Genomic DNA, 26,556 nt, shown 5'->3' with positions numbered 1-26,556 from the left:
GGAAAGCCAGGAATATCACTGGACATTCAGGGATAAGTTGGAGGATGGGTAGGAGAGTTTGTTAATCATGGAATTGTGTTCCAGGGAGGCATAGCAGAAGCACCTGGAAATTAAGGTAGTAATGAGAGGTCAGGTGGCAGGAGAAGAAGCACAGAGGAATATGGGAATGAGGTTAGAAGAGAGGAATAACAATGACAGCAATAGTAATTTAATAATAACAATACTAATAATTTAACAATGCGTTGCCTGTATTCTCTCATTTAATCCTCATAACAACCTCATAAAGTAGAGCCTTTATTTTGCAGATGAGAAGACAGGCACACGAGTTTAAGTGACTTGCCCAAGGTCACATAATAATAGATTGAACTTGGTGCTTACATATTGGGCGATGACAAAAGAAAATAGGGATGTAAGTGAGGCACAGTGAGTTTGGCTTATCATAAATTTGTCAAGATGGTTACTTCTGACAGTCTTTTGATAAATAGGGGTCTCTCAGGTTTCTCCAAATTTAGCTGTATTTGGGAATAGAGGTTGATGATGCTGTTTGGTTGGTGTTCCTTATATTGCTCTGTATGGAAAGATCCAGGCCGTGGCCAATGCATTTTCTCACCTGTGCTCTGCACAGTGATTGGTGGTGGGGGTAGTGGTGTGATTCTTAGGTATGTCTTGACCTTGTGGGGGATATAAAGTCAGGCTGCAGGTGGCTCTGAAGTATAAGGCTGCGGGGCGGTTTGTGGGAAAAGTGACCTTAATGGAAGACTTCACAGGCTGTAGATTCTGAGAGATGAGAGACCCAGTAGGGGTCTGGCAGTGGCCCAATTCTTTCTTGCAGTGAAAGCACCTCCTCCAGTGTTCAAAGCTATGGCCCACCTCCTAAAGAAACCATTTTTTACTGGACACTCTGAAGGGTTTTGGTACCATGCTTATTGCTCAAGGAAGCTTATGAAGAAGAAAAGGAGGCCTTACTGTAAACTTCCTTGGGCAGCATTTTAGAGTCTTATGTCAAGATGATCCTATAAAATTGTTTCAAAATTCTAAGACAGCAAATACAATCATTAAATGTTTAATGCTTATTATAGCTAGGTTACTTATTTTAGTAAACTGTATGCTAGACTTGGGTTTTTTGTGTCCTGTGCTGCATGTACATTGATGTCCCTTGTAAAATAAATTGCACAGAACATCTATGCATGAATTCCAGTATAGACAGCATATATGTCTAAAACATAAAGGTCCTTTATAACTATTGCATGAATAAATGAAGTTCATTATTTCAATTTTGAAAGAGGTTTATTTTGAGGTATTTCTTCTTTTATGACATATTGTTTGTTGTAGCAGTGATTTATTTGAAGATGAGTTCTGTCAGGAGTAAACACCCAATTATAACCTTGGAAAAATAATCCTGTTTACAACACAAGACCAGAAACACATTAAAAGTGAAAAGTGGGCCCTGCTTATGTATCTGTGTAGATGGGTTATGAATAAAGGTATTCATGTACACATACACAACTAAATATCTCCCTCGTTAATACTAATGACCTAACTTGGCATTTGTCATAATTCAGATTCAGTTTCTGTGATTATCAGAGTATATGAAAGTGGATTAAAATATGTATGCACATGTAGCTATATATCTATTCCATGCATGTGGGATTTGTCATAATTTAGAGTATGTATAAATTTTATTTATTTATTTTTTTTGCGGTACGCGGGCCTCTCACTGTTGTGGCCTCTCCCGCTGCGGAGCACAGGTTCCGGACGCGCAGGCTCAGCGGCCATGGCTCACGGGCCCAGCCGCTCCGCGGCATGTGAGATCTTCCCGGACCGGGGCACGAACCCGTGTGCCCTGCATCGGCAGGTTGACTCTCAACCACTGCGCCACCAGGGAAGCCCTATTTTTATTTTTTAAAACCTTATTATTATTATTTTTGGCCGCCCCACGCGGCATGTGGGGTCTTAGTTCCCCCACCGGGGATCAAGCTGGCACCCCCTGCAGTGGAAGCGTGGAGTCTTAACCACTGGCCCAACAGGGAAGTCCTTATGTATAATTTTTATAGAATTAAAAGTTAGCTCTTATTTCTAGCACTGCAAATACTCAGCATAATACTTTTTAATAAGTCTAAAATTAGTAGGTTCAAGAAATTAGGAAGTTCAAGAAATTAGGAAGTCCATCTAGGTATTATTAATTTTGGAGTTCATCAAGTTAAATTTTATTTACTAGTGGAATACATTGTTATTACTAAGGTGTTATGTTTAGATTGAACACAAAATATTTATTTTCTCCTACCTCCAACCGCTTAATTATAACTGTTTATAGTTGTTATAATATATTTACTGTTACATGGCAGGCTCCCAGGGCGATGTGAGTTGCCAGTAGAGGAAAGTTCTCCTGTTTTGTAAGAAGCCTAACAGTGTAGCACTAACCACAGCTTGGGGTCTGGGCTTCAGTTTTGTATGTTCATAAACGATATTTAAATGTCACAGAGTTGACTGATGCTGGGAATGCGGATTCACGCTAAGGACGTTCTCAAGAGATTGATGTATAAACCATAATGCCAATTTATTAATTTATAAAGACAATTGTTCACGCAGATATGATTTGAAAATAGCAAGTTCTTTCCGGGCAGATCTTCGTGGGAAGCTAAATTATAATCAGAAGATTGTTGCTACCATAGAATCAAGGCAAGGTGAGTTAGCAGTACAATTCAAACACATAATACCATTTGCTGTCATTGCCAAGGCCCATCTCCCCAGTATAGAGTATTTGCTCCCTGGAGAGACTGGTGTATTTGTTTTACAGATAAGTGCACACCCATCCCACCGCCTGGGTAGTGCCTGTTTAGGTTTTGCATTTTTCTATGCTTTCTTTGCTGATCAAAACCCTTGATTTGCTCTTTTTTAAAATCACGTAAGTAAAACGTGTTTCTTTAACTGTTATCTCTTCAATCGGATTAGTCTAGTATCGATCGGCTACAGGACATTCTATCATTCAGGGAAGGTACCTCTTTATATTTATAATAGCTCAACTTTTAGCCATGGGGGTGAGGCAGGGGACAGCAGCCTAGTGAATAATTCTTTGGGGGCACCTCACTGTGGCCAGTGAATATGGTTGCCAGATTAAAATGCAGGACGCCCAATTCAATTCAGATAGCACGTACTTTTTTTCTTTTTTTAGTATAAGTATGTCCCAAATATTGGATGAGGCATAGTTATACTAAAAAAAGTATTCATTGTTTTTCTGAAATCCAAATGTCCTGTACAGGGCGTCCTATATTTTTATTTGCTAAATTTGGCAAGCCCACGAGTACATAAACATGATGTCAAGAGGCTTGCTTGGCTTCAAGCTGGTCGGTAAGCACCAATCCATTCGGTTGTCTCAGGGAACAAAAACCATTCCCACTAAAAAATAACTGTAGGTAGCAATGAAACACGGAAGAATTTTGACCCTTTGAGGAACCCGTAGTGACGCAACGGCCTTAAATACTGCCTTGATTGATTGCCCCGCCCCCTCCATCTTCTCTTCCTGCTCTTACAATGATTGCTCTATCTCTTCTTCCTTCACAAGTCCCGCCTTTTCAGCTACCCGCTCTGGATAGGGATCGGTAAACCAAAAAGGGCCGGCAAAAGAGCCGACGATTTTAAGGAGCGGAAGTAGTCAAATTTCTCTGAGAACCGTAAAGTGCGGCTGGCTGTCTCCCTTTCCGGATAACGACAACAGCTCCGACTGTCAGTTCCGGCCTTCCTCGTGTAAGGGGATCTGCCGGACCCTTGCTAATTCAATTTTTTCCCCATTCCGGGCCCTTCCCTATCGTCGCCCCCTTCACCTTGGATCATGTTCAAGAAGTAAGGACATGCTGTGGCCTCCGTTGGCTGCTCACAAAGGGGGTGGGGGTGGGGGTGGGGAAGAGGGCGAGAGCAAAGATTCTCTTTCTCTCTCCCCCGCCCCTGCCATCCTTACTCCCTAAGGTTTTCTATAGTACTATTTTCTCAACTGGCAACTAGCAACACTTCTTTAAGCTTTTCGTCCCTAATCCTCAGTTGGGTTTGGGTCCTCCCACCCTCATTTTCTTTCTCCTTACCTCTCTTTCTCTTTTGCCCCCTTTCCTAGTCCTATCTCCGTTCCTAGGGTTCTACCAATCACATCTTTGCACTGTGATTTGGGGACATATCCTCTTTAGCAGAGAAGAGAGCCCTGCACTCACTGCCTTGTGGTTACTAGTTATGAACTGAATAAGGGAAGGCTTGACTTCCTGGGTCATGGGAGTGAAGGAGTCTGGGTGACAGGAAGCTAGCGGACTGTGATACCTATTGCCTAGCTGCCAGATGAACCTTGTCTTGAAAATAGCGTGACTGCCCCATAGGCTATTCAGTGTGAGGAAGACAAAAATTCTTTGGAACCTACCTAGTGGGTTTGCCTTCCAGATTTGGTAGACGCAAAAAGCAAAGGGGGATCATGGGCAAAAGGAGGTGGGTTTTGTGCAGGACATTTTGAGCAAAAATAAATAGGAATGTTAAATACCGTCGTCATCATCACTTAAAAAAGAATCTCAGCAGATTACATAGCCTAGGAGGGACCGATTTTCACTGTTATATTTGTGTTGGTCTTTTGTATATCAACGCTTGAGGGTATTTTCATTTTGTTTTGTTTTGCTTTTGTTTTTTTACACAGGTTCTGTTATAGGTGGGAATCTGTTTCTTCCTGGGTAGAGTTGAGTAAGATTTTCCAGGAGAGGCATTTGTGTAGCTAATTACAGATTATAATGTGAAATATGCCTCATATCCTTCTCCCCTCGCCCCCCCTCCCAGCTAATTGTGACTTTATGACAGTTTATTTTAATATTGTATTAAGACTTTGGTTTTGTGCTGGACACAATAAAAGGGAAATGGTATTTAAAAAAACAATTTATTTCATAATTATTTTAGACGTCTAAATATTTGCTTGGAAATAGATGACTAATTAAAACAATACCTTTAGCTATTCTGATATGTCTTCTTGGAAATGCCTTTTTTTTCCTTGCAAAAATCATTTGGCAGATTTGATGAAAAAGAAAATGTGTCCAACTGCATCCAGTTGAAAACCTCAGTTATAAAGGGTATTAAGAACCAATTGTTAGAACAATTTCCAGGTATTGAACCATGGCTTAATCAAATCATGCCTAAGAAAGATCCTGTCAAAATAGTGCGATGGTAAGTCTTTATTTTTTTCTATGTAAAGTTCAGAGAAGCTGAATATTGAATGATTAGATTGCACTCATAATAAATGTAATTATCGTCACATTAACTATTTATCTACTCTAAATGAGTAACTCTAAAACTTATCAATATTTGTATTTTCAAGTGTTTTTCTATGTTTGTGAAAATGTGGCTTTGTGTACTGATTGTTTTATTAAAGAGTTAATTAAATGTTTTTATTCAGAGTTGGATTTATTTCAGTTTGTGCTTTAGAGATTTGTTTTATTAATTATCTGAAAAGGAATTTAAAATAATAAAATGTGAAATAAAATTGTAGCAGGTCATATTTTTCCTTTTTCTCTACTGGACTGGTATGAGTTAAAAAAAATGTTTTTTTGCCCTGGATCTTTATTGAAATTTTTTTTTAATGCTTACTGTATCTCTGTATATGCATGCTTCATATTATACATTATTTAAAGGATGTTTGGCACATTCATTTTTGAAAGAAAATATCTAACTTGGTACTTTGTGACATTTGTCTTACAGCCATGAACATATAGAGATCCTTACAGTAAATGGAGAGTTACTGTTTTTTAGACAAAGAGAAGGGCCTTTTTATCCAACTCTAAGATTACTTCACAAATGTAAGTCTTGTTAGAAAATATGTATTTGGGCATATAGAAAGACACAAAAGGAGTTGAAAGTGACTTCTGGTAGTTAACTTATTAGTACTAAGCTATATGGAATATAAAACTAAAAAGATTTCCCCCCTCCCCATCTTGTGGTAAATCTGAAAAATGCAAATTCTCTCATTATGCATTCCAGAAAGCCCAAGAAAGAGCATTCATTCATTCATTACTTAATTCAAAAACTATTTTTTAAACTTACTCTGTGCCAGGCACTGAGCTAGGTACTGAGAATGTGATAGGAAGCAAAGATAGATATGGTCCCTGTCCCTAGGAAGCTAACAGTCTAGTTGGGAGAATAGACAACAATTAGATAATTACACGAATATATATTCACAAACTGTAATAAGTGCTGTGAGCATTTTCTTTTACATTTGTATCCAGATTTGCCTCATAGAGGTAAGTCTGTATAAGGGAAAGCATGGAATCCCAGTTATTGTTAGTTGAGTGCCAAGGTCAGGTGTTAAGAAACAAAATAATGTTTATTATGTACCCACATTTGCATGTTGTTAGATTGATTACATTACAAAAGAAAACCCAAAGGAAGATGCTATCCCAGTGTACAAGAGTTTTTCAACTGCAAAGTAAAATTTCTGCTTTTCAAGCTAGTATGTGTCTGGCATGTGTGCTTATTTATGGTGAAGCATTGTGCCTGAAGTGTCAAATGGTAGAGGAAAAAAATATGTGTGTATAAATAGAAAGAGATAAAGCAAATATAGCAAAGTGCTAATGAACGATTGTTGAAACTAAGTGGATGGTATCCAGGTGCTCATTGAACTATTCTTCCAGTTTTTCTATATGTTAAGCATTTTCATAATAAGTTGGAAGAAAAAGATGTTCCTGTTTAATAATATTTTGCTGGGAACCAACCTTTTAGAACATCTTAAAGTTATTCTTGTGCAAGAAGCAGGATGATATGGTGGTTAAAAGTGTGAACTTGGAGTTAGGCAGGTCTGGGCTCAATTCCCAGTGCATGTCACTTTTGTCAAGTCACTTAAGCTTTGTTTCCTTATCTTTAAAAGTGGAAGCAATTTTATGTTACATCTCCCAGGGTTGTGAGGATTAAATAAGATAGTAACACACATGTAATGCACCTAACACAATGCCTGGAACATAGTAAGTGCTCAATATATAATAGCCATTATTATGATGTAGTAATTGTTCAGTAAATGTCCATCCACTACTACTACTTGTCATCATCCCCATGATCAGGATCATCATTATCATTATTATTAAAGGACAGATATTAATGAGGATGGAGATCTAGAAAACAAATTATGGCTTCTGAGTAGTAAACACATTCATTCATTCAGCTTCCTTTTTTTCAGTAAGATGTTTAATTTGGAGCTGTGTTTAAATTAATTTCTAGTCTTGGTAGGAAAAAGACTTATTTGTTCTCTGACTAGTGGGAGAGCTAGTGGTAAGACATTAAAATGAATACATTTTACCAATTATTGTTATTATTCCTGGAGAGCCCTGAGAGGCCTAAAAAGTTTTTCCCATAGATATTGTTTTAAATCCTTTGAGGGTCCTTTAGTTTTTAGGTTATGAATTATTAATAGACACACATACACACACACAAATTTTTTTAAGATTACAGAAGGAGTATGTGTTCATTCTAGAGATTTGTAAAATACGGAAGTAAAATCACTTGTATTCCCATGACCTAGAGGTAACCATGGTTAGTATATCAGTGTACTTCCATCCCATTATTTCCTGTATTGTGTGTGTGTCTGTGTGTTATGTGTAAATGCATATTTTTTTCCTTTTTAAATTGGGCTCTCTGTTAAATAGTTTTTGTTTTTTAATTAATAGACTTTCTTTTTTAGAGCAGTTTTAGATTTACAGAAAAAATGAACAAAGTACAGAGAGTTCCCATATACTTCCTTCCCATCCTTCTTTTCTTATTAATATCCTGCATTGCCGTGCTTCAATCGATGAACCAATATTGATACATTATTATAATTAACGAAAGTCCATAGTTTACATTAGGGTTCATTCTTTGTGTTGTACGGTCTGTGGTTTTTGTCGATTGCATATATCATGTATGCACTGTTACAGTATCTTACAGAATAGTTTCACTGCCCTAAAAATTCCCTGTGCTCTACCTATTCATCCTTCCCACCTCCCCATCTCTTCCAACCCCTAGCAACCACTGGTCTTTCTGGCAGTTTTTTTTTTTTTTTTGCGGTAAGCGGGCCTCTCACTGTTGTGGCCTCTCCGGTTGCGGAGCAACAGGCTCCGGACGCGCAGGCTCAGCGGCCATGGCTCACGGGCCCAGCCACTCCGCGGCACGTGGGATCCTCCCGGACCGGGGCACGAACCCGTGTCCCCTGCATCGGCAGGTGGACTCTTCAACCACTGCGCCACCAGGGAAGCCCCATTTCTGGCAGTTTTTATTCTGCTTTTTTCACTTATCATATATTTTGAATATTTCCCAGGGTATTCTCCAAAAACATGGTCCTATTATATAGGTATTATAGACATACTTTAAGTCATTTATCTCTTACTTTATTGCTGGACATTTAGGTTGATTCCAGTTTATTTCTAATATAAATATTAGTGCTATAATGAATATCTTTCTATCTAAATATATTGTACATCTCTCATTTTTTTCTTAGGATAAAGTCCTAGAAGTAGAATTACTGAGTCAGAGTTTGAACCTTTTCGAGGCTGTTGATACATGTTGCCAGGTAGTCCTAAAGAAAGCTTGTACCCATTTATAAGTCTTCTAGCAGTATATGGGAATGTCAGTTTTCCTACACTCTTGCTAGCACTGGGAAATACTTTTCTTAAAAATATATACCAATTTGATAAGTGAAGGAGGGTGTTTCAGTTTTATTTTGCATGTGTCACAGAATACTGTAATTTGGGGAAATATTTGTTCATGTCCTTTGCCTTTTTCTGTTGAGTCATTAGTCTTACTAATTTATGTAATGCATTTCTTTTCTTCTAGATCCTTTTATCCTGCCACACCAGCAGGTTGATAAAGGAGCCATCAAATTTGTACTCAGTGGAGCAAATATCATGTGTCCAGGCTTAACTTCTCCTGGAGCTAAACTTTACCCTGCTGCAGTAGATACGATTGTTGTATCCTTCCCAGGCTGTAACTGTTGAAAAATGTGTTCATTGTATTCTTGTTATTGCTGAAAGATCTGTCATCCCGGAGAACATTAGATGTACTTTTTTGGAGGTTACTCTTACTGTTATCTCATGCCTTTCTGGCTACATTTGAAGATGTGGGAAGCAACATTATTTCTTGAGACTAAATTCTGTCCCATCTTAGAGATTAAATGAGAACAAGTAACAAGAGTCCCAGCTGCATTTCAGCTCAGTTAGAGACCAGTGTTATCAGACTCAGGACACAGTATAAAACTCTTAATTATTAATAGAGAGGTTGTATATGATATGATTGGATCACTTATTTGGACATCATCTTGCTACTTTTATGTTTGAATTACCCCAGATACCCTGGAGTAAAAGCACTCAAAAGGGAAAAGAACTTAAGCACCAGGTGGAATGTTAGAAGTGAGTAGTGGGAACCATTGGCAATCCCAGTGGTTTTATTTTGAAGTTCCAATGAACTTTTATTCTAAAGTTCATTTTTTTTCTTTTTTTTTTTTTTTGTGGTACGTGGGCCTCTCACTGTTGTGGCCTCTCCCGTTGAAGAGCACAGGCTCTAGATGCACAGGCTCAGCGGCCATGGCTCACGGGCCCAGCCGCTCAGCGGCATGTGGGATCTTCTCAGACCGGGGCATGAACCCGTGTCCCCTGCATCGGCAGGCGGACTGTCAACCACTGCGCCACCAGGGAAGCCCCCTAAAGTTCATTTTTAAGTTGGTTGTTTGGGCCTCAGAACATGTTTTCTCAAAGAGAAATGATAAAGTCCCAGATAGTCCTTAAGAATCTATTCAACTCATGATGGAGCTGAATAATTCTGCATTATTTCCATTTCTACAGTGCTGTTTCAGCTATATTCCAGATTAGTTTTTTATCACCTAGTCTGGACAGGAGGACATCTTCTCCTCTGTCATAGATAAAGTGGCCATTTGCCTCAGGTTGAGAAAAGGAACCATACTTGGTGGGAATGGGGAAATCACTGGAGCGGAAAGGCCATTAGAGTGGGTTTAAGAGTGTGTCCTGTGCTCAAAAGGAGGGTGTTCTCTCTTGTGGCAGTTATATCTAAGGGGTAGTATAAGTTGTATCAATATATTTATATCTTAGGAACAGCTTGTGTTGATATAGATACTGGTCACATAATAGGTGATCAAATATTTGTGGAACATTGAATGAATGAATGACTTGAAAACCAAGGGAGAAAAGTATTCTGTGAGGACAGGTTACCCTTTTATGTTTATGATTTTTCTGTTTTTAAAGTTTATAGTTCTGGGGTTTCCCCTAAATGGAAAATTTTCCTAGTACTTAGCCTTTACTTTTAAAATAATTTTTATTTTGAAATAATTATAGACTTTGGGAAAGTTGCAAAACTAGTACAGAGAGGGGCTGTGTACCCTTGAACCTTTACTTTTTAAAATATGTACTGCAGTGTTTAACATTCTAGACACTTCAAATGATAACCAAGAACATTCTGGTTGTTCTGGATAGATTGCAACTTACATTGGACTCTTAAAGATTGATTGGGGATATAATTATTGTTTTAATGTATCCTTTATATAAAACCACCATTTAGTGATTAAAGCACTAGAACAATTGATATTTATTTCCATTTTTAATATTTATATGCAAGAAATGTTGTCTCCTTTTTTGCATGACTTCTTTTTCTTCTTCTTTTGTTGGCATTGGGTTATGGTATTATTAACATTTGACTTAAAAACAGAGAATGATTATTAGATTCATTCATTTAGCATGTATTGAGTATTTGCAATCTGCCCATAAATTTTGCTAGGTCCCTGCCCTCAAGGAGTTAATGGACTAGGCGAAGGTGCAAGTTGGGTTCACAGTGGCTTAAGTAGTAATGTGACACCCCCTCTCCAAGGCACTTTGATAGATAAATAGTTTTCTTAGCTGTGTGTTTTCAGGCAATCATGGCAGAAGGAAAACAGCATGCTCTGTGTGTTGGAGTCATGAAGATGTCTGCAGAAGATATGTAAGTCTCCTGTTAGGCCTCCTTAGCTTTTAAGATATAGGTAACCTATGCAGGAAGAATCAGAATTACAGGTGAAATTTGCTCTCATTCATACCATATCTTATAAATATTTAAGCACAGAAGCCTCATTTCTGATTTTTCCTAACACTTAGGAAGCCATTGAAACCTATTTTGTCTCTGGGATTGCATTCTTCCTTTAGCATTCTGAAAAGAACCTGTGTGCCAACACAGCTGTATTATATGTATGTGTGTGGTATTTTAGGAATTTTTTTTATTTAGTATGATTTAGATTAGGTGTGGGGAAAGATATTTTACTGCTAGTTTTTAAAAACGGTGACATAATTTAGTACCACACAGTATTTATCTTATATTTTAACATGGTGGTATAAAATATTAAGGAAATATTAAAGATATATTACCAAAATATAGTCAATATACTTAAAAACGTTGGAACTCATGACCAAAATATTCCTATTAATTTTGTTTCAGGGTTAATTATAACACTTTGATGTTCTCCTGGTTTGGTGACATCATTACTCTGTTTCTGTGGACCCACTAGTTAGATCACTAGAATCGCTTTAAGACATGAACTGCAGCAGAGTAATGTAGTTTAATGTAGATGATAATGTTAGTGTAATATAAATAAATTCCCTACATGTGGCTCAATAATTTCAAGATAGCAATGCACCCTGAATTATATTTACCATGAGTAAGCCTATAAAAATACTTAACAATATGTTTATGTGCTTTATTCCTTCTGCAGTGAGAAAGTCAACAAAGGAATTGGCATTGAAAATATCCATTATTTAAATGATGGGCTGTGGCATATGAAGACATATAAATGAGCCTCAGAAGGAATGCACTTGGGCTAAAAATGGATATTGTGTTGTATCTGTGTTTGTGTCTGTGTGTGACAACATGAAGACAATACCTCTGTGGTTATGCTGAATAAATTCAACAGATGCTAAAATTCTGTTAGCTTCAAAAATTATTTTATTTTTTCTTAAACTCAAGTTAAATTTGGGTCACAAACTTGGACATTAAAAGGTGTCTGGTAAGTAACCAAACTCAGACAACTTAATGTCCTTTCTCAGGCTAATGATGTAAGATGAAGGGCAAGATTTGGTAAATGAACTTGCTAGTATATGGCTGACCCCCCCAGAGAATCTGACTACTTAATGGGGCTGGAAGCTAGACTGGGATTTTTATCCCATTACCCCAGGGCACCTAGAAGTTCCCCTTCTCTTTTGTATGTGTTTTTTGTTTGCTGTTGCTGTTTTTAAACTTTTCATTATGGAAAATTTTGAGCGTATAGAAAAGTATGGGTAGCATAGTATAATGGACCTTTTCTGTATCCATCACCCAGCTTCAATTCGTGGCCAATATTATTTCATCTCTATCTCACTCCTTCCCACCCCACTCTCTGATTATTTTGAAGCAAATCTCAGATATATCATTTCATCCAGTTTCTTTAATATGTCTTTGAAATATGTACTTTTTAAAAAAACCCATAATATCATTATCACACCTAAAAATTTTAGCTATTTCTTTTTAAAAATATATATATTCATTTTTTATTTTTGGCTGCATTGGGTCTTAGTTGTGGCACACGGGATCTTCGTTGTGGCACGTGGGCTTCTCTCTAGTTGTGGCTTGCGTGCTCAGTAGTTGCGGCATGCGGGCTTAGTTGCTCCGCAGCATGTGGTATCTTAGTTCCCGACCAGGGATCGAACCCATGTTCTGCATTGGAAGGCAGATTCTTAACCACTGGACCACCAGGGAAGTCTCAGCTATTTCTTAATAAGGTCAAATATCTGAACTGTGTTCAATTATGTGACAGATGGACCCAATTGTTTCTCTTTTTATTTTTTTAACCATTGGTTTGCTTGAAATTGGTATCCGACAAGGTCCATATATTGCATTTGGTTGTTATTTGTCTGTTTTAATCTCTAAGTTCCCCGTCCGTTTTCCCTTTAAATTAATTATGTAAGAAATCTAGTTGTTTTGTCATATAGCGTTTCTTCCCACATTCTGGATTTTGTTGATTGTATCACTGTAAAGTAATTTAACTTGTTTTTGTACTCCCTGTATAGCCTGTAAACAGATCGGCTTGATCAGATTCCAGTTCAATTTATTTAATGCCCTCTCTTGAATCATACTACACAGATGCCCAGAACTTCCAGATTTGAGTCCCCACTGTATTCCCCAAAGAATGCGTATCTCCTATCATAAGTGGCATATGAAGACCATGGACCTACTTCAGTGAGAACAGTAAGCTGTTTTGAGAATTAAACAGCAGTTATGAATTTATACAGTGATAACAGGTCTTTCTTCCTAATAACATTGCTGTTATATTGGGTTGGCCAAAAAGTTTGTTTGGAAAAAAGTTTGTTGTTCAGAAAAACCCGAACGAACTTTTTGGCCAACCCAATACTGTGTTTCAGCCATCTTCATTTGGTTGTTTACAAATATATGACATGTGATTTTATTTTTCAGATGGATACAGGCATTTACAAGATTGTGGTGACCTGTGTTACGGTTATAAGTTGGTGAGAAAGGTGAGGGTGGATAGTAAAAAGAGAGACACCATTTGGCTGGCTGTTGCAGCTGGGCCTCCCAAGATATAACATGGGTGAAGGGTATAGATCCAGGGTCTGACTCAGATTGAGAAACTATTTTCCAGTAACAAAACCTATAAGACTTGGAGATTCCCACGTTAGAATGTAAATGTATTAATTTATAGTGGTAAGTCTGCTTAGGGTAAACAATTAGTAAACAGGAAGTTTCTTGGTGAAGATGGATAAGAGTAAAGGAAGGTTGATAATTTGGGGGAGTATTTCATCTGGGCCAGGGTAAGGCTTGGAGAATTTTTCTTGCTTCATCATTAATTAGAATGCTTATGTCTGCCAAAATCTTTCTTTCCTAGCCTGTAGAGGTGCCCTGATAACTTTTCTTCCTATATCCTTTTTTAGTTCTATGTAGAATATTTTTCTTTGTTATGACAGTTATATTCTACAGCTTACTATATTTTTATATTTTATTATTTATTCCTGGTGGATAAAAGTGTAAATAATCTCATCAGTAGCACAATTATAAATGATCTTTCAGGGTAGGTTTCTTCAACAGATAGTCTCATTTTATGCTGATTTACTAGTTTCAAATTCAGATGTTTCCCCATTTGGGGGAGAGGCAGCCTATTCGAGGTCTATAGCTCCTTATATGCTTAAAAAGAAAATAAGTCATTTATGTCAAAACCAAACTTTGAACCTTATTTTTGGTACTAAGATAATGTTAATTGACCAAGATTGCCTATGGAGTGTTAGCAATGAAAAACAAAGCACACACATATATTAGAGAAGTTTTAATTGTGTGGTTTCAGAAATAATTTATCCATGTTTCTAACCACTGTTATGGTGGGTGTGGGGAACACTTTTAAAATATTCAACATCATCTGTGCTTGTTTTCCTACTATGTTCAGGTACATTGACTTTGTTGCCTTGGTAATATGGACTAAATATGTATATTTCCTGCTCCCCCTGTGTCTGAGGCCTCAGGTTATAGAGTTAATCCGGGGTGTCACTCCATAGGTTGGAGCCCAGTCTGTTTCTAAACATTAGGTCATGCAAGGAAGCCAATTCAAAGAGGTTTAACTATCAGCCTCTTTATGCACTATGCTTAAAGGCAACTTAGTTTTCTCATATTCCTGAGAGTAGGAATACAGGGAGAGCCTGTTTTTCTCACAGGCAATGTGTCTTCAGTTCATTTTTAGTTAGGGTGTCAAGCTTGACACATTTTGTGTCAAGCCAACCTACAACCTAGTCATTTTTGTGCATCTGACACACTTTTCCTCAGCCGAGGTCAGTTCAACTCAATGGACATTCATTGAATATCCACTAGGTTCTAGGCATGTGGCACAAAGATGAATAATAGACAAGTGGCCCTTATCCTTAAGGAGCTTCCAGTCTAGTGAGTAAATTTACGTTTAAAAAATCTGGGTAATGGTGACAGCCCAATAGCAACTTATAAAGCCAGTAGGAAGTTACTAATACATTTCCAATTTCAGTCATTAAAATTTGCAAATTATACATGAACCAGATATAAAAATATTCCTAGATTATATCCAATGTGAGGTTAAAAAAAATCCAGATGTCTTGGAGTTGCAACAATTCAGCATTCCAACTCAGATTGTTGTCCCATTGTGTGGTAATATAAAGGCCTGATAAACCCTCTTCTAGCAGACTATTATAGTGGTTTGGTGGTGTTCTGTTGGCAGCTGCATTTTTCCTTTTTTTAATGTTCTGGACCCAAAACAAGCAGCTGGATTTATCCAAAGGACAGCTATGAACATTTCTAATTTGAGGGATTTGATAATCCCCAAACATAAAGTCATATGGCATTTGTCAAATAATGATTATATCCAGCCAAGTTCCCCCTGCATGTAGAAATCCACTACCGAGGATACAATATTTCTAAGCATAGTACTTCAGAAGATACAAGAATGGCAAATGACTAAATTTATAGATGTATTTCATTATAGTAAATATTTCACTCTTTTGTTCATGAGAATATTAATAATGTAGCAATTATATATTAATGGGAATATGAAATGAATGTATGCCCAAACAAAATGTAGTAAATATTTAACTTTGTTTATCTAGGTTCCCTAATTTATTTTTAAATTTATTTATTTATTTTGGCTACGTTGGGTCTTCGTTGCTGTGCGTGGGTTTTCTCTAGTTGCGGCGAGCAGGGGCTACTCTTCATTGCAGTGCGTGGGCTTCTCATTGCGGTGGCTTCTCTTGTTGTGGAGCACGGGCTCTAGAGTGCAGGCTCAGTAGTTGTGGCGCACGGGCTTAGCTGCTCCGTGGCATGTGAGATCTTCCCGGACAAGGAATTGAACCTGTGTCCCCAGCATTGGCAGGCGGATTCTTAACCACTGCGCCACCAGGGAAGTCCCTTCATACCAATGTTTTAACAAATTTTTAGTTTTTCATGATCTGAAAGATTTGGTTTGTACTTGTTAGTCTGGACACTGTTCTCATCAGTTCTAATGCTGCCCCATTCAGAATTCATTTTTTAAAGCCAAAATTCACTGTTCACTTAAACATCTGGATTAAATTGGGCAGGGTGAGGAGGATGGGAGGAGAGTCCTTTTTGCCCTGTAGGCTCTGGACAGCTTTCTTAGAGAGCTAACTTATCCAGGATTAGGAAAAAGAATGCTTTTGTGAGACTGAGATCTTTCTAAGTTTGCTTGTGTAAACATTTTGGATTTAAGAAAGTTCAACCTGGGAATTCCTTGGTGGTCCAGTGGTTAGGACTCCGTGCTTCCATTGCAGGGGGCACGGGTTCGATCCCTGGTCGGAGAACTAAGATCCTGCAAAAAGTTCGACCTGAATTGTATCTGAATATAGAGTAGAAACAGCTTCATTTGGTGGGATAACAGCAGTCTCTAACCCATCAAATTAATCTCTGTCTCCTAAATCGCTTTCAAAAATGCACATGACTGGAAGATATTTTTCACTGGCAATGCTTTATTGTTTTTAAAAAAGTAGGGGTTAAAATACAGTAAAAACTTGGAAACTTACACTGCACTTATTTTGTGCTTTACAAGATAAAAATTTTATATTTTGTAAAATGTTTTGAAAGGAGTCCACAAAGTAATTCTGCTTTCTTGCTCCCAAATGCAGAGGTCTGAAAGAAGGCACATGGCCTCGTGAGCTTCTGGGTGTTGTCAAATCCAATTCTCTCTCAAGTACCGAATGCCCAGATGCATTTACTGGGGATGCAAGAGTGTCACTTAAGCAGTGGTTTTTGTCAATATAAATAGAAGCATCTTGATTAAAGTGTGAGGAGATAGAAACCATACTGATTTGGGCAATTTCGGCTCCAATAATGTCTAATTTACTGTGAAGGGGGAATATGTTCTAAGTTAATGTTCTTAAAAGCAACTTCCAAATTTCTCCTTAAAAATATTTACTTTATTAAAAAGCTGCTTGAGGAAGAGCTGTTTTATTGCATGGCACAGATTCAATGTACAGATGTTATCTTAGAACTATTAATTAAGGAGTTCCCTTGTGACTTTGAATATTCAATACCAGCTGTTATTCACATCAATATTTTAATATTTTACCAGAAAGATACTTAATAAAAGGATTGATACATATTTAACTGTGTAAAGTGCTAGTTAAACTTGTTCAAATGGGTCAGAGGGAAAGGGAAATAAATAACATTCCTATACGCACAAGCTCTACTTATATATCTTGCTTAATCTTTATGACTATTCCATGAGGTAGATTTTAATTCTCATTTGATAAGTGAGGAAGCTAAGGCTCCAGAAGGGTTATATAACTTTCCTGAAGATACACTGCTAATAAATGGCAGAGTTGGGATTTGAACCTAAGTGTCCCTGATTGCAAAGCCTGGTTTTTTTTATTTTTACATTATCATATATTTTTTATTTTAAAAAATCTAATATTTTAATATTAAAATAAAATTTAAACACAGCATCCTTTTCTCACCATTAAAAGTAGGATAATTCTAGACAATTTTTCTGAACTCTATAAATGTGCTTATACAAATGCATTAAAAGCTAAGTATCTCAACATCTGTAAGGCCTTTAGCAAATAAGTATCAACCTTCAGGAAGATGAGAGGCCACCTGAAAATGCACCAAAATTTCAAAATTAAGCTTTTAATTTATTGATAATAAAGCTAAGTATCACTGATATGCAAGTAAACAGTTTTTAGAACAAGCTGGAATTTTTCTAAAATTTAACCATGGTTGAATAAAATAGCAAGAACTAAAAAAAAAAAATGTCATGAAGAACCTGGGGTAAGACACGAATAAAGACACAGACCTACTAGAGCATGGACTTGAGGATATGGGGAGGGGGAAGGGTAAGCTGTGACAAAGTGAGAGAGTGGCATGGACATATATACACTACCAAATGTAAAATAGATAGCTGTGGGAAGCAGCCGCGTAGCACAGGGAGATCAGCTCAGGGAGATCAGCTCGGTGCTTTGTGACCACCTAGAGGGGTGGGATAGGGAGGGTGGGAGGGAGGGAGACGCAAGATGGAAGAGATATGGGAACATATGTATATGTATAACTGATTCACTTTGTTATAAAGCAGAAACTAACACACCATTGTAAAGCAATTATACTCCAATAAAGATGTAAAAAAAAATAGCAAGAACTTCAGGCAAGATGGTATGTAAATATGAAAAAATACATAAAACACTTGGAATTAATTCAGAACTTGTAAAAATACTTGAGTGGTAAAGTGTTAAAACAGTCAAGAGAAATATTCTTTGACAAAGAGATTACATGCTAGAAGAGACATTTTCTACCTTCCATTCATACTTCACGTATAAAGAATTTACACTCAGAATTTGCTTAAACCTCCCTACCTCCCTCCCGCAATGCCTATTTTGCAGAAAATCTCCCCTCACGTTTCATAAAATGTTAATCTTGGCCCACAGTTGCATCACCATCTTTGTTTATGGGCTATTGTAGAGAAGTGTAAGTTAGCCAAGCCTCTATTCCACAGTGGGAAAATATGGGTAGGATTAGAATGCAGTAAGACTGGGTTGCTTGCAGTGTGCTTCTGAGGAATGTTCTGTTTCCCTCTTCATTAGCAGGGTATTCTGGGAGAATCTTTTGAAATTGAACTTAGTCCTGAGGTCGGAACTTTTTCTGTCACCTTCAGGCTAGGTGATTTGTGACCATTTAAAGGTTATACCATTTAGAAGCCTTTCCTGGATTTTTAAAGAAAAGGATACAAGGGGGAGGGTTGGTTAAGTGGGGGAGATGAGGGTAGAGTGTAAGTGCAAAGGCAGAACTAGCAGCTGCTTTGTGACTATCAATACATCCAAAAGATAGGTTGGGAAAAGGATTAGTGAATATTAAAATTGACAGGAGCAATTTGGTTCAATTATAATCTAAGGAAAAAGGCTGAGGGGTCTAATCAATATTTTACTCCAGATCTAATGAGTTAATTTTGAGAAGGAGGATCCAATGACTTAATTTTGAGAAGGAAGATCCAGTGATGGAACTCATGCAAAGAGATGGCCTGGGGCCTGCTAAAAGTCAGGTTGCAATTTCCGTAGCCTTCAAGACAACCAGAAAAATAAACAGGCCTTTTAGAAGAAACTTCAAGTTTTCTCCCATTCACATGACAGCCCCGGGGTGGGGTGTTGTCTCACACTTCTGGAATTGGTTAGATCTGTGCTGTTACTGTAAAATACACACTGGATTTTGAAGACTTAATAAAAAAAAGAATGTAAACTATCTCATTTTTTCTGTTGATTACATGTTGAAATGACAATATTTTGGATATATTGGGTTAAGTAAAATATAATACTAAAAGTAATTTCACCTCTGTCTTTTTTAATGTGGCTACTAGAAAATTTTAAACTACACATGCGGCTCCCATTATATTTCTGTTGGATGGCATTGGGATGGAGAACAGGCAGTATTCCCTGAAGCTTCCTTCTGGAGGTGAATACCTTAGAATGGCAAATATGGAAAAGAAGATTCTCAGTGCCAGTATTTAAAGTCTTCCATTGGGGGGAGGGATAAGTTGGGAGATTGGGATGGACATATACACACTACTATATATAAAATAGATAACTAATAAAGATCTACTGTATAGCACAGGAAAATCTACTCAATACTCTGTAATGGCCTATATGGGAAAAGAATCTTAAAAAGAGTGGATATATGTATATGTATAAGTGATTCGCTTCGCCATACACCTGAAACACAATATTGTAATCAACTACACTCCAGTAAAAATTAATTAAAAAATAAAGTCTTCATCAAGTTAGGACCACTTTTCCCCTTTTCCCCTCAGATGGTATGGGGTTGGTGTTTTGACTGTTAGAACATCCCCATTTATTCAGCACTTTGAGTACCTTTGTGGATGTCTCTTATCAGTCACTCATTAGAAGCATTTCTTACTTTTTTCCAAACACAAGCCTGTCCCATAATTAATGGCATCCGTCCTCACTCCCATCCATCCATCATCCATTCATAGAAAATCTGAGTCTTATTTTTAGGCCCTGCTCTTCCTGCCAGGGCTTTCACTAAATTGCCAAAGCAATGGCAAAACCAATGTGGCCATTCTTGCATGGAATCAGTGAAAACTATCAAAGAAATGGGAATTATGTGGGTTAAGAGAAATAACACTTATCAAATTGAGGACTTTTAAGGCAAAGAGGACCACCATATTCTAATAGTAAACAATGGCTTGTTTTATTGCTCGTGCAAAGCTTACATGAAATGATTATTTGACTCCCTGTATGAATCATGTGTTTGGGCTCTTTTTGCTTTCCACAAAATACCAGGTCTAGTGTTAAGCTCATAGATACCCAATATATACAAGGAGTAGTATAGTATATAGATTCCACACTAATAAAAGTGGACTTTCCTTTCTATTATGCTAGAGACCCCAGACATACACCATTATTTCATACTTTCTAAATAAGTCATTTCCCCCATTACCCTTTGAATACTTTATAGTATTTTATCTTTGATGATACTGGAATTGAGTGATTATTTTTTCATTAGACTTTGGGGGACTCCTTGGTGGGAAGGTTGGCAAAACCTTCCCTGAATTTCTTTGAATGCCAAAAGAAAGTTAAACTTTTACAAACAGGCTCTTCACATAAACACTCAGACATGCATTGAATGCATCAATCCAAGTCAGCTAGCACTAAAAGGAACACAATACTTTAACTGAGTGGAAAATTAGTGGTACACCATTACTAAACTCTGTGCTTTCAGTAACTTTTCTAATACAGGTGTTCCCTGAATCTGGGCATTATAAATCAGATTTGATACACAAGCAGTATTTTAGCTACATTAAAAAAAAAGCCAAGGGGTCTAATCTATATTTTGCTCCAAATCCAATGTTTTGAGAAAGAAGGTCTAGCGATTGAACTTGTGCAAGGAGATGGCCTGGGGCCTGCTGAAAGTCAGGTTGCAGTCTCCCTGCATTCAAGAAAACCAGAAAGATAAATATAACTTTTAGAAGAAACTTGAAGTTTTCTCTCATTCACATCTCAGCCAGTGGGCCTCACACTTCCAGAACTGGTTAGACCTGTGTTGTCCAATATAGTAGGCATTACCCAGCCATATGTAAAATATATTCACAATCATGATCAATTCCCATTAGACCTCCACTCTTCCCGACTCTCTTCCCAATAACAGAGTGGAGTTAGGGTTATAGTTTTTGGCTGTTGAATGCATGATGATCAAATCTGTAACCATGACTTCTGTAGCACAATTTTCTGTGTTACTGATTCCAAATTTATCTACAAGACTAGGTACAAATAAGTTCAAGGAGACAGCATATTATTTAAGACAACTAACATTTTATAAAGGAATATTCATGTATAAAAATACAATCAAGGGCTTCCCTGGTGGCGCAGTGGTTGAGAGTCCGCCTGCCGATGCAGGGGACACGGGTTCGTGCCCCGGTCCGGGAAGATCCCACATGCCGCGGAACGGCTGGGCCCGTGAGCCATGGCCACTGAGCCTGCGCGTCCGGAGCCTGTGCTCTGCAGCGGGAGAGGCCACAACAGTGAGAGGCCCGTGTACCGCAAAAAAAAAAAAAAAAAATACAATCAAGAGCATCAATTTGGTTTAAAAAGCAATTGTTACTTTAGTACCCACTAGGAAATCAAACAATGGAATGCATTTTCTGATATATTTATTACAACTATACCTTGATACACTAATGTAATTGAAGGCGATAAATATAGTAGAAAAAGTTTTAAGATACTGGTGTTGGGGGCAATGTGACACTTGTAAACTGGGTGTCACACTCAGTGAGATACTGTTTATCATTGCACTCACACTGAATATGATTTGGTTTGTAGTAATTACATCTGAGACCACATATTTTGGTGCTTGATAAAAGGGTTTTATTATTTTTCAAAATTAATAACCTTTCATTTTAATCAAGAGCCCCAGTGAGGAAAATCTATAAATTAAAACAAAGGGTTTTACACACTACTCTGATGATCAATAATTTGAAGCCCGAGGCCCTCTTGAGGAAATTCTTTCTGGCTTGCAAAAGCTGTAGGAGACCATTAACATCATGAAGCCAGTTATAAGAAAAATTAACCTCTAAAATGTCATGGTTTCACACCCTATGGGGGCTTATGGATCTGACTTAATATGGCATGTGCAGGCCTGATTTTAGGACAAGTCAGCTCCAAGTGTTTCACACATTTATAAACACAGAAGCTGTTGTATCCACCATCCATAAAGCTTTTGGGTAGCCACCGAAATCAGGCAAATGGCAGAGTAATCCAAGGTGAATGGTGAGGTTAAGACCTCCACACCAAAAACTGTTGGATATGGTGCAATCATGAACATGGGAAAAATCTAAAAATTTGAACAGGTAAACAAAAGCCAGGACAGACTCAATTCAAGTAAGTGAAACTGCCAGACTTCCGAAAGGAGTTCTTCAAAGAAGACTTCCACAGAACTCGTTTGCTCTGCAGGAGTAAATAAATCTCAACTGATATATTTTTATCCAAGCCACAGCTGAGAGCTTGATTAACTGGGAAACAATACAGTTAAATGACATTACATTCTTTACAGTCACCACTCCAACTTCAATATCTGCATAGAGAAGTATAGAGGGTTACACTGAAATTGTGTATGCTGAGGGAGGCCACTAAATTAGCTCCCAGGAAAATTATTAACCTTTATAATTAATTTTCACTTTTTCTCTCAGGGATAGATTTCAACTTTCACTTTAACAGTGGTTGGGAACATTCCCTTTATTGCTTGGTTGTGCATTTTGAGAAAGCAAATCCATGGCACTTGTGAAGCCTTAGAACATAAACCAACGTTAGAAGTAACAGAAACACACAGCTAAAAGTTTTACTTTAATCACAAATTCACAACTAGAGATTTCATTTGCGTATCTTAGAAAGCTAAAAAGACATGTTAAATTTTTTAACCAATCAGCAAAAACATGTGCCACACAGATTTTTAATGTTCATAATTTAGAATTTATCACATAAATATATTATTTATAAATATATTCTTTATTTGTAAAATTATTATTATTAAAACATTTCTTTCCAACACAGTTGAAATTCTCATGTGTGTTTTAAGGGAAAAAACCCTACCCTATTTTAAAATGTATTACTAAACTTCAATGTGTGAATAAACCAGTGCCACCAAACTGAAAACGAAAAAAAAAAGAAAAGAAACATACTGCTGTGTTGGATATGCAGTTGTTACTACAAATAACACCACATGTCCTACACGGTGATCATATACATGCTCTTATTTCTTCTCAGTCATTATCAGAACCATTTGGAGGTAGGAAAACCAATGCATCATTGAAAATATGCCCAAATGCCCTAAGACGGTATACCCCGTACATCATTACATGCATCTGATTAGGCGTCAGTCCATTAAAAGTAACAGCCATATCTGAACAACATCCTTCTACTACCTGGTTGGGGTGATTAGTCATTGCCTCTTTAATAAAAAGCCCAACAGACTTGGTGTTAAATACATCTTTTCCTTCAGCATCTTCTGCATTTTCTGCAAATACTCCAGCGTATTTCAGGCAGACTGCTAGCTGCTTATCTTCAGATATCTTCCAAATCATCCCTCCCTGTTCAGGACACTTTTCAGGAATACTGAGAAGGCTGTTAAGTCTTTTCATTGATTCTACACTTAAGACAATTCCTCCTTCCATACTCACATACTCGAGGTCTCCAGATTTTATAGTGTGGCCTAGATAGAAAGGTTGTGATGGATCCTTTTTTAACAAAAAGTACTTTAAGTTTTCAATAATAGCAAATGTAGTGGGGCGTGCAAGGAAGAACCAGTTGTATTGGTCTCTATATTTATCAAAGGCGTATTTGTAAGCTTTTCTCATCATTAACCACATGTCATTTGTTTCCACGTTAATTGACTCAAACACTTTAACATTTTCAGAACTGAAGAACTCTGCTTTGTCACAGTGTTTGGTCCAAGTCTCCTTCACTGCAGCCCAGAGACTCACATCTTTGGGTTTGACAAGGATGATACAGTATACTCGAAAGCTCTTACTGAGCTCCATGCGTTCATCCTCTGAAATTTTCAAGATATCTTCTTTATTAGGAGCTTGTAGGTGATGATGCTCATGGTGGTGCATTCTATTTCCATGACCAATCCTAATGTGTCCTAGCATAGTGATCAAGGCACAGAAAATGCTTCCAAGCATTACACCCTTCAAAAATGAACTGCTTTCAGAAAGCATTTTTCCTATAAAGAAGAAAAAGATCCTTAGGATACTTAATAGAAAAGGAGTCTAGTGATTTGATTTGATATTCCCCCATACTTACATTTTGCTCTTAATGTTAAAAAAAAAAGGCTCCCAAGCTTGAAATCGAGTCAGTGCAAGTAGCACAAGAGAGTCTTAAGAATTTTTTGCTTCCAATGATACCTGATTACTGTTCAGTACAAAGTGGAACTTTGCAGCAACACCTTGCTGCCATAGAATTTTCTGGGAGGCTATTTTTGCACTTCATCTATAGGGATTTAATTAACCAAGTACTAAACCAAAGCACTAACCCCAGAAACTGATATTACAGAGGTTGTCTGTCCATCATTCTCTTTAAAGGAATTTCATTTCACAAGCTTGCATTATATTATTTAAATACCTCTGTGGATATAAATGGACTTTTACAACAAAACCTTAAATTGAACAGATAAAACCACATACAATTGGTAAATCACCAATGGTATCTGTGCTGGCCTCTGTTCTCAACCTAGTGCTTTATTTAACTGATGGCTGCTGTCCTTAGGTGTTTTGAGTACATCTTGGAATTGATACCATATATGTTAATATTTACCCTTTTGTTCCTAAGACTAAATGGTTTCCAATACAGTATCTCAACTAACTGATATATAATAATAAAAGCCCATAATGAAAATAGCTAAATTATTTGGATGAGAACTGAGTCAATATAGGCATATCTGGGGACTATTAATGAACATTTTTATTTCCTCCAAAGGCATTTTCTTATTCTTTGGGGAAGTAAAAAGGGAAAAGTCTACACTTTTATTTCAATTAGAAATTAAAAGAAAACCCAACATTAAATACAACTGTTGAGATTTTCCCAATCTCCCTTCTATCTCCACAAGGAATGTTCTACTGAGCTACTTAGATTTTCCCTTTGTTTCTTAAAGTTGAAAGTGGCCTTAGAAGCTATCTAATGTCACTTTTCTCATTTTACAGATAGGGAAACAGAGGGTCCACAGAGGTTAGGTAACTGACCCAAAGTCACAGTCAGCAATAGAACTGAACTAGAAATCAGATATCCTGGCATCAGTTTAATGGTTTTTCTATTACAGAATAAAGATTTCAACAGTGCTTCCACCCATATTATTGAGAATTTAATAAAAGTTACTGAATAACCTTGTTTTCCTACAAATGTAAAAACATGTAGGATCTGTTAACCATAATTGATATTTTGCATCCAGCATCACCGTACTGCTACAAGGAAACCATCCCTTGGTTTTCTTCTAGAGGAAATGGACTTTGACCTCCATTACCTTAGAAGGACAACGTGTGGAACAACTTGACAGATGTAATTCCTAAGGAGGGGTGGGAAGTCGGGTGGGAAAGAGGCAGGATAGGTTTCCTGTGTCACTCACAGAACTTGGTCAACAAACACAGCTCTAATAAGGAAAAGAAAATTCACAGGAAACAAGCTCTGCTTGTTTTAGAATTGTCAGATGCACTCCAAAATGAATTATTTTATATAGGATTTTGGCATTTCATATTACACAATTTTCAATATGTCTGGCCATTATATAATAATTCACTAGTGTCTCTTAGATTGATAATGGTATATGTATGTCAGAATTCTTCCTGATGGGGATACTACTTATGAATCATTTGCACAAATTTTTCTAAGGAGTAGCATCTAGAGATGCACATGATAGGATATTTGGTGCAGAGGCAAGGGAAACTTAAAACCGCACACAAGCACAAGCGAGGCAGAAACGACCGGAGTGGTTTTTGAGATGAATCCTTTTAGATGAAGGCGGTTGGGGCGGAGTATGGAAAAAGGAAGAGAATGAAATGGAGAACAAAAGTGAGGGAGAGACATGGTCATCTCAACACCCCAAGGAGGGGCCGAGGGAGCGCCTCTAGGAAGCAGGCGCTCTAACTAGCCCCCTCACTGTTCCTCACACTGCACCTGCCCGGACACACCGCGTGGAGTACGCTGGGAGTGGGCCAGGGCCCAAGCCTTCCCCGGAGAGGGGCGGGGTCAGGCCGCTCCGGGGGCTGCTCCGCGGGCAGCTCCAGGTGCGAGCCGATGCCCCAGCACTCACCCGCGTCTAGAGCGGCTCAGGGGCGGTAAAGCGCAGCCGCGCACGGCTTTCCTCTCACGTTCGCGCGCCACTCGGATACGTTCCTGGTCGGGCTGCTCTACATGCAGGCGGTTTCTTCTCGTTGGTTTCGCTAAAGGTGGTGAGGACCCGGAAGTAGACGCCACAACGGCGCGGGCAGCGGGGCGGGGCAAAGGAGCCCTAGGCCAGGCGGAGCCGCCCGCCCGCGCCGACGTC

The 26,556-nt window shown here is 37.9% G+C and overlaps 2 protein-coding genes across 3 annotated transcripts; one reads left to right on the top strand and one right to left on the bottom strand.

Moving 5' to 3' along the window:
* Positions 1-3,495: 3,495 nt before the first annotated feature.
* Positions 3,496-11,932, top strand: MCTS1 (MCTS1 re-initiation and release factor). Of its 2 annotated transcripts, none has more exons than XM_067723328.1 (6): positions 3,496-3,840; positions 5,032-5,184; positions 5,716-5,813; positions 8,812-8,945; positions 10,895-10,962; positions 11,726-11,932. In XM_067723328.1, exons 1-6 carry the CDS (start codon positions 3,830-3,832, stop codon positions 11,805-11,807), a joined length of 546 nt encoding a protein of 181 aa, XP_067579429.1. In that variant the 5' UTR covers positions 3,496-3,829; the 3' UTR covers positions 11,808-11,932. The 2 variants fall into 2 exon arrangements, with proteins under 2 accessions (XP_067579429.1, XP_067579427.1); XM_067723326.1 differs by lacking the exon at positions 3,496-3,840 and adding an exon at positions 3,913-4,464.
* Positions 11,933-21,318: 9,386 nt separating this feature from the next.
* On the bottom strand, positions 21,319-26,548 carry C1GALT1C1 (C1GALT1 specific chaperone 1). Its single transcript, XM_067723325.1, has 2 exons — positions 26,323-26,548; positions 21,319-24,243 (listed from the first exon to the last, which is right to left on the bottom strand). Exon 2 carries the CDS (start codon positions 24,236-24,238, stop codon positions 23,282-23,284), a length of 957 nt encoding a protein of 318 aa, XP_067579426.1. The 5' UTR covers positions 24,239-24,243; positions 26,323-26,548; the 3' UTR covers positions 21,319-23,281.
* Between the last annotated feature and the right edge of the window lie 8 nt (positions 26,549-26,556).

Source organism: Pseudorca crassidens, chromosome X (genome assembly GCF_039906515.1).
Source record: "Pseudorca crassidens isolate mPseCra1 chromosome X, mPseCra1.hap1, whole genome shotgun sequence".
Classification (NCBI taxonomy): Eukaryota; Metazoa; Chordata; class Mammalia; order Artiodactyla; family Delphinidae; genus Pseudorca; species Pseudorca crassidens.
This window is presented reverse-complemented; position numbering and strand designations above follow the sequence as displayed.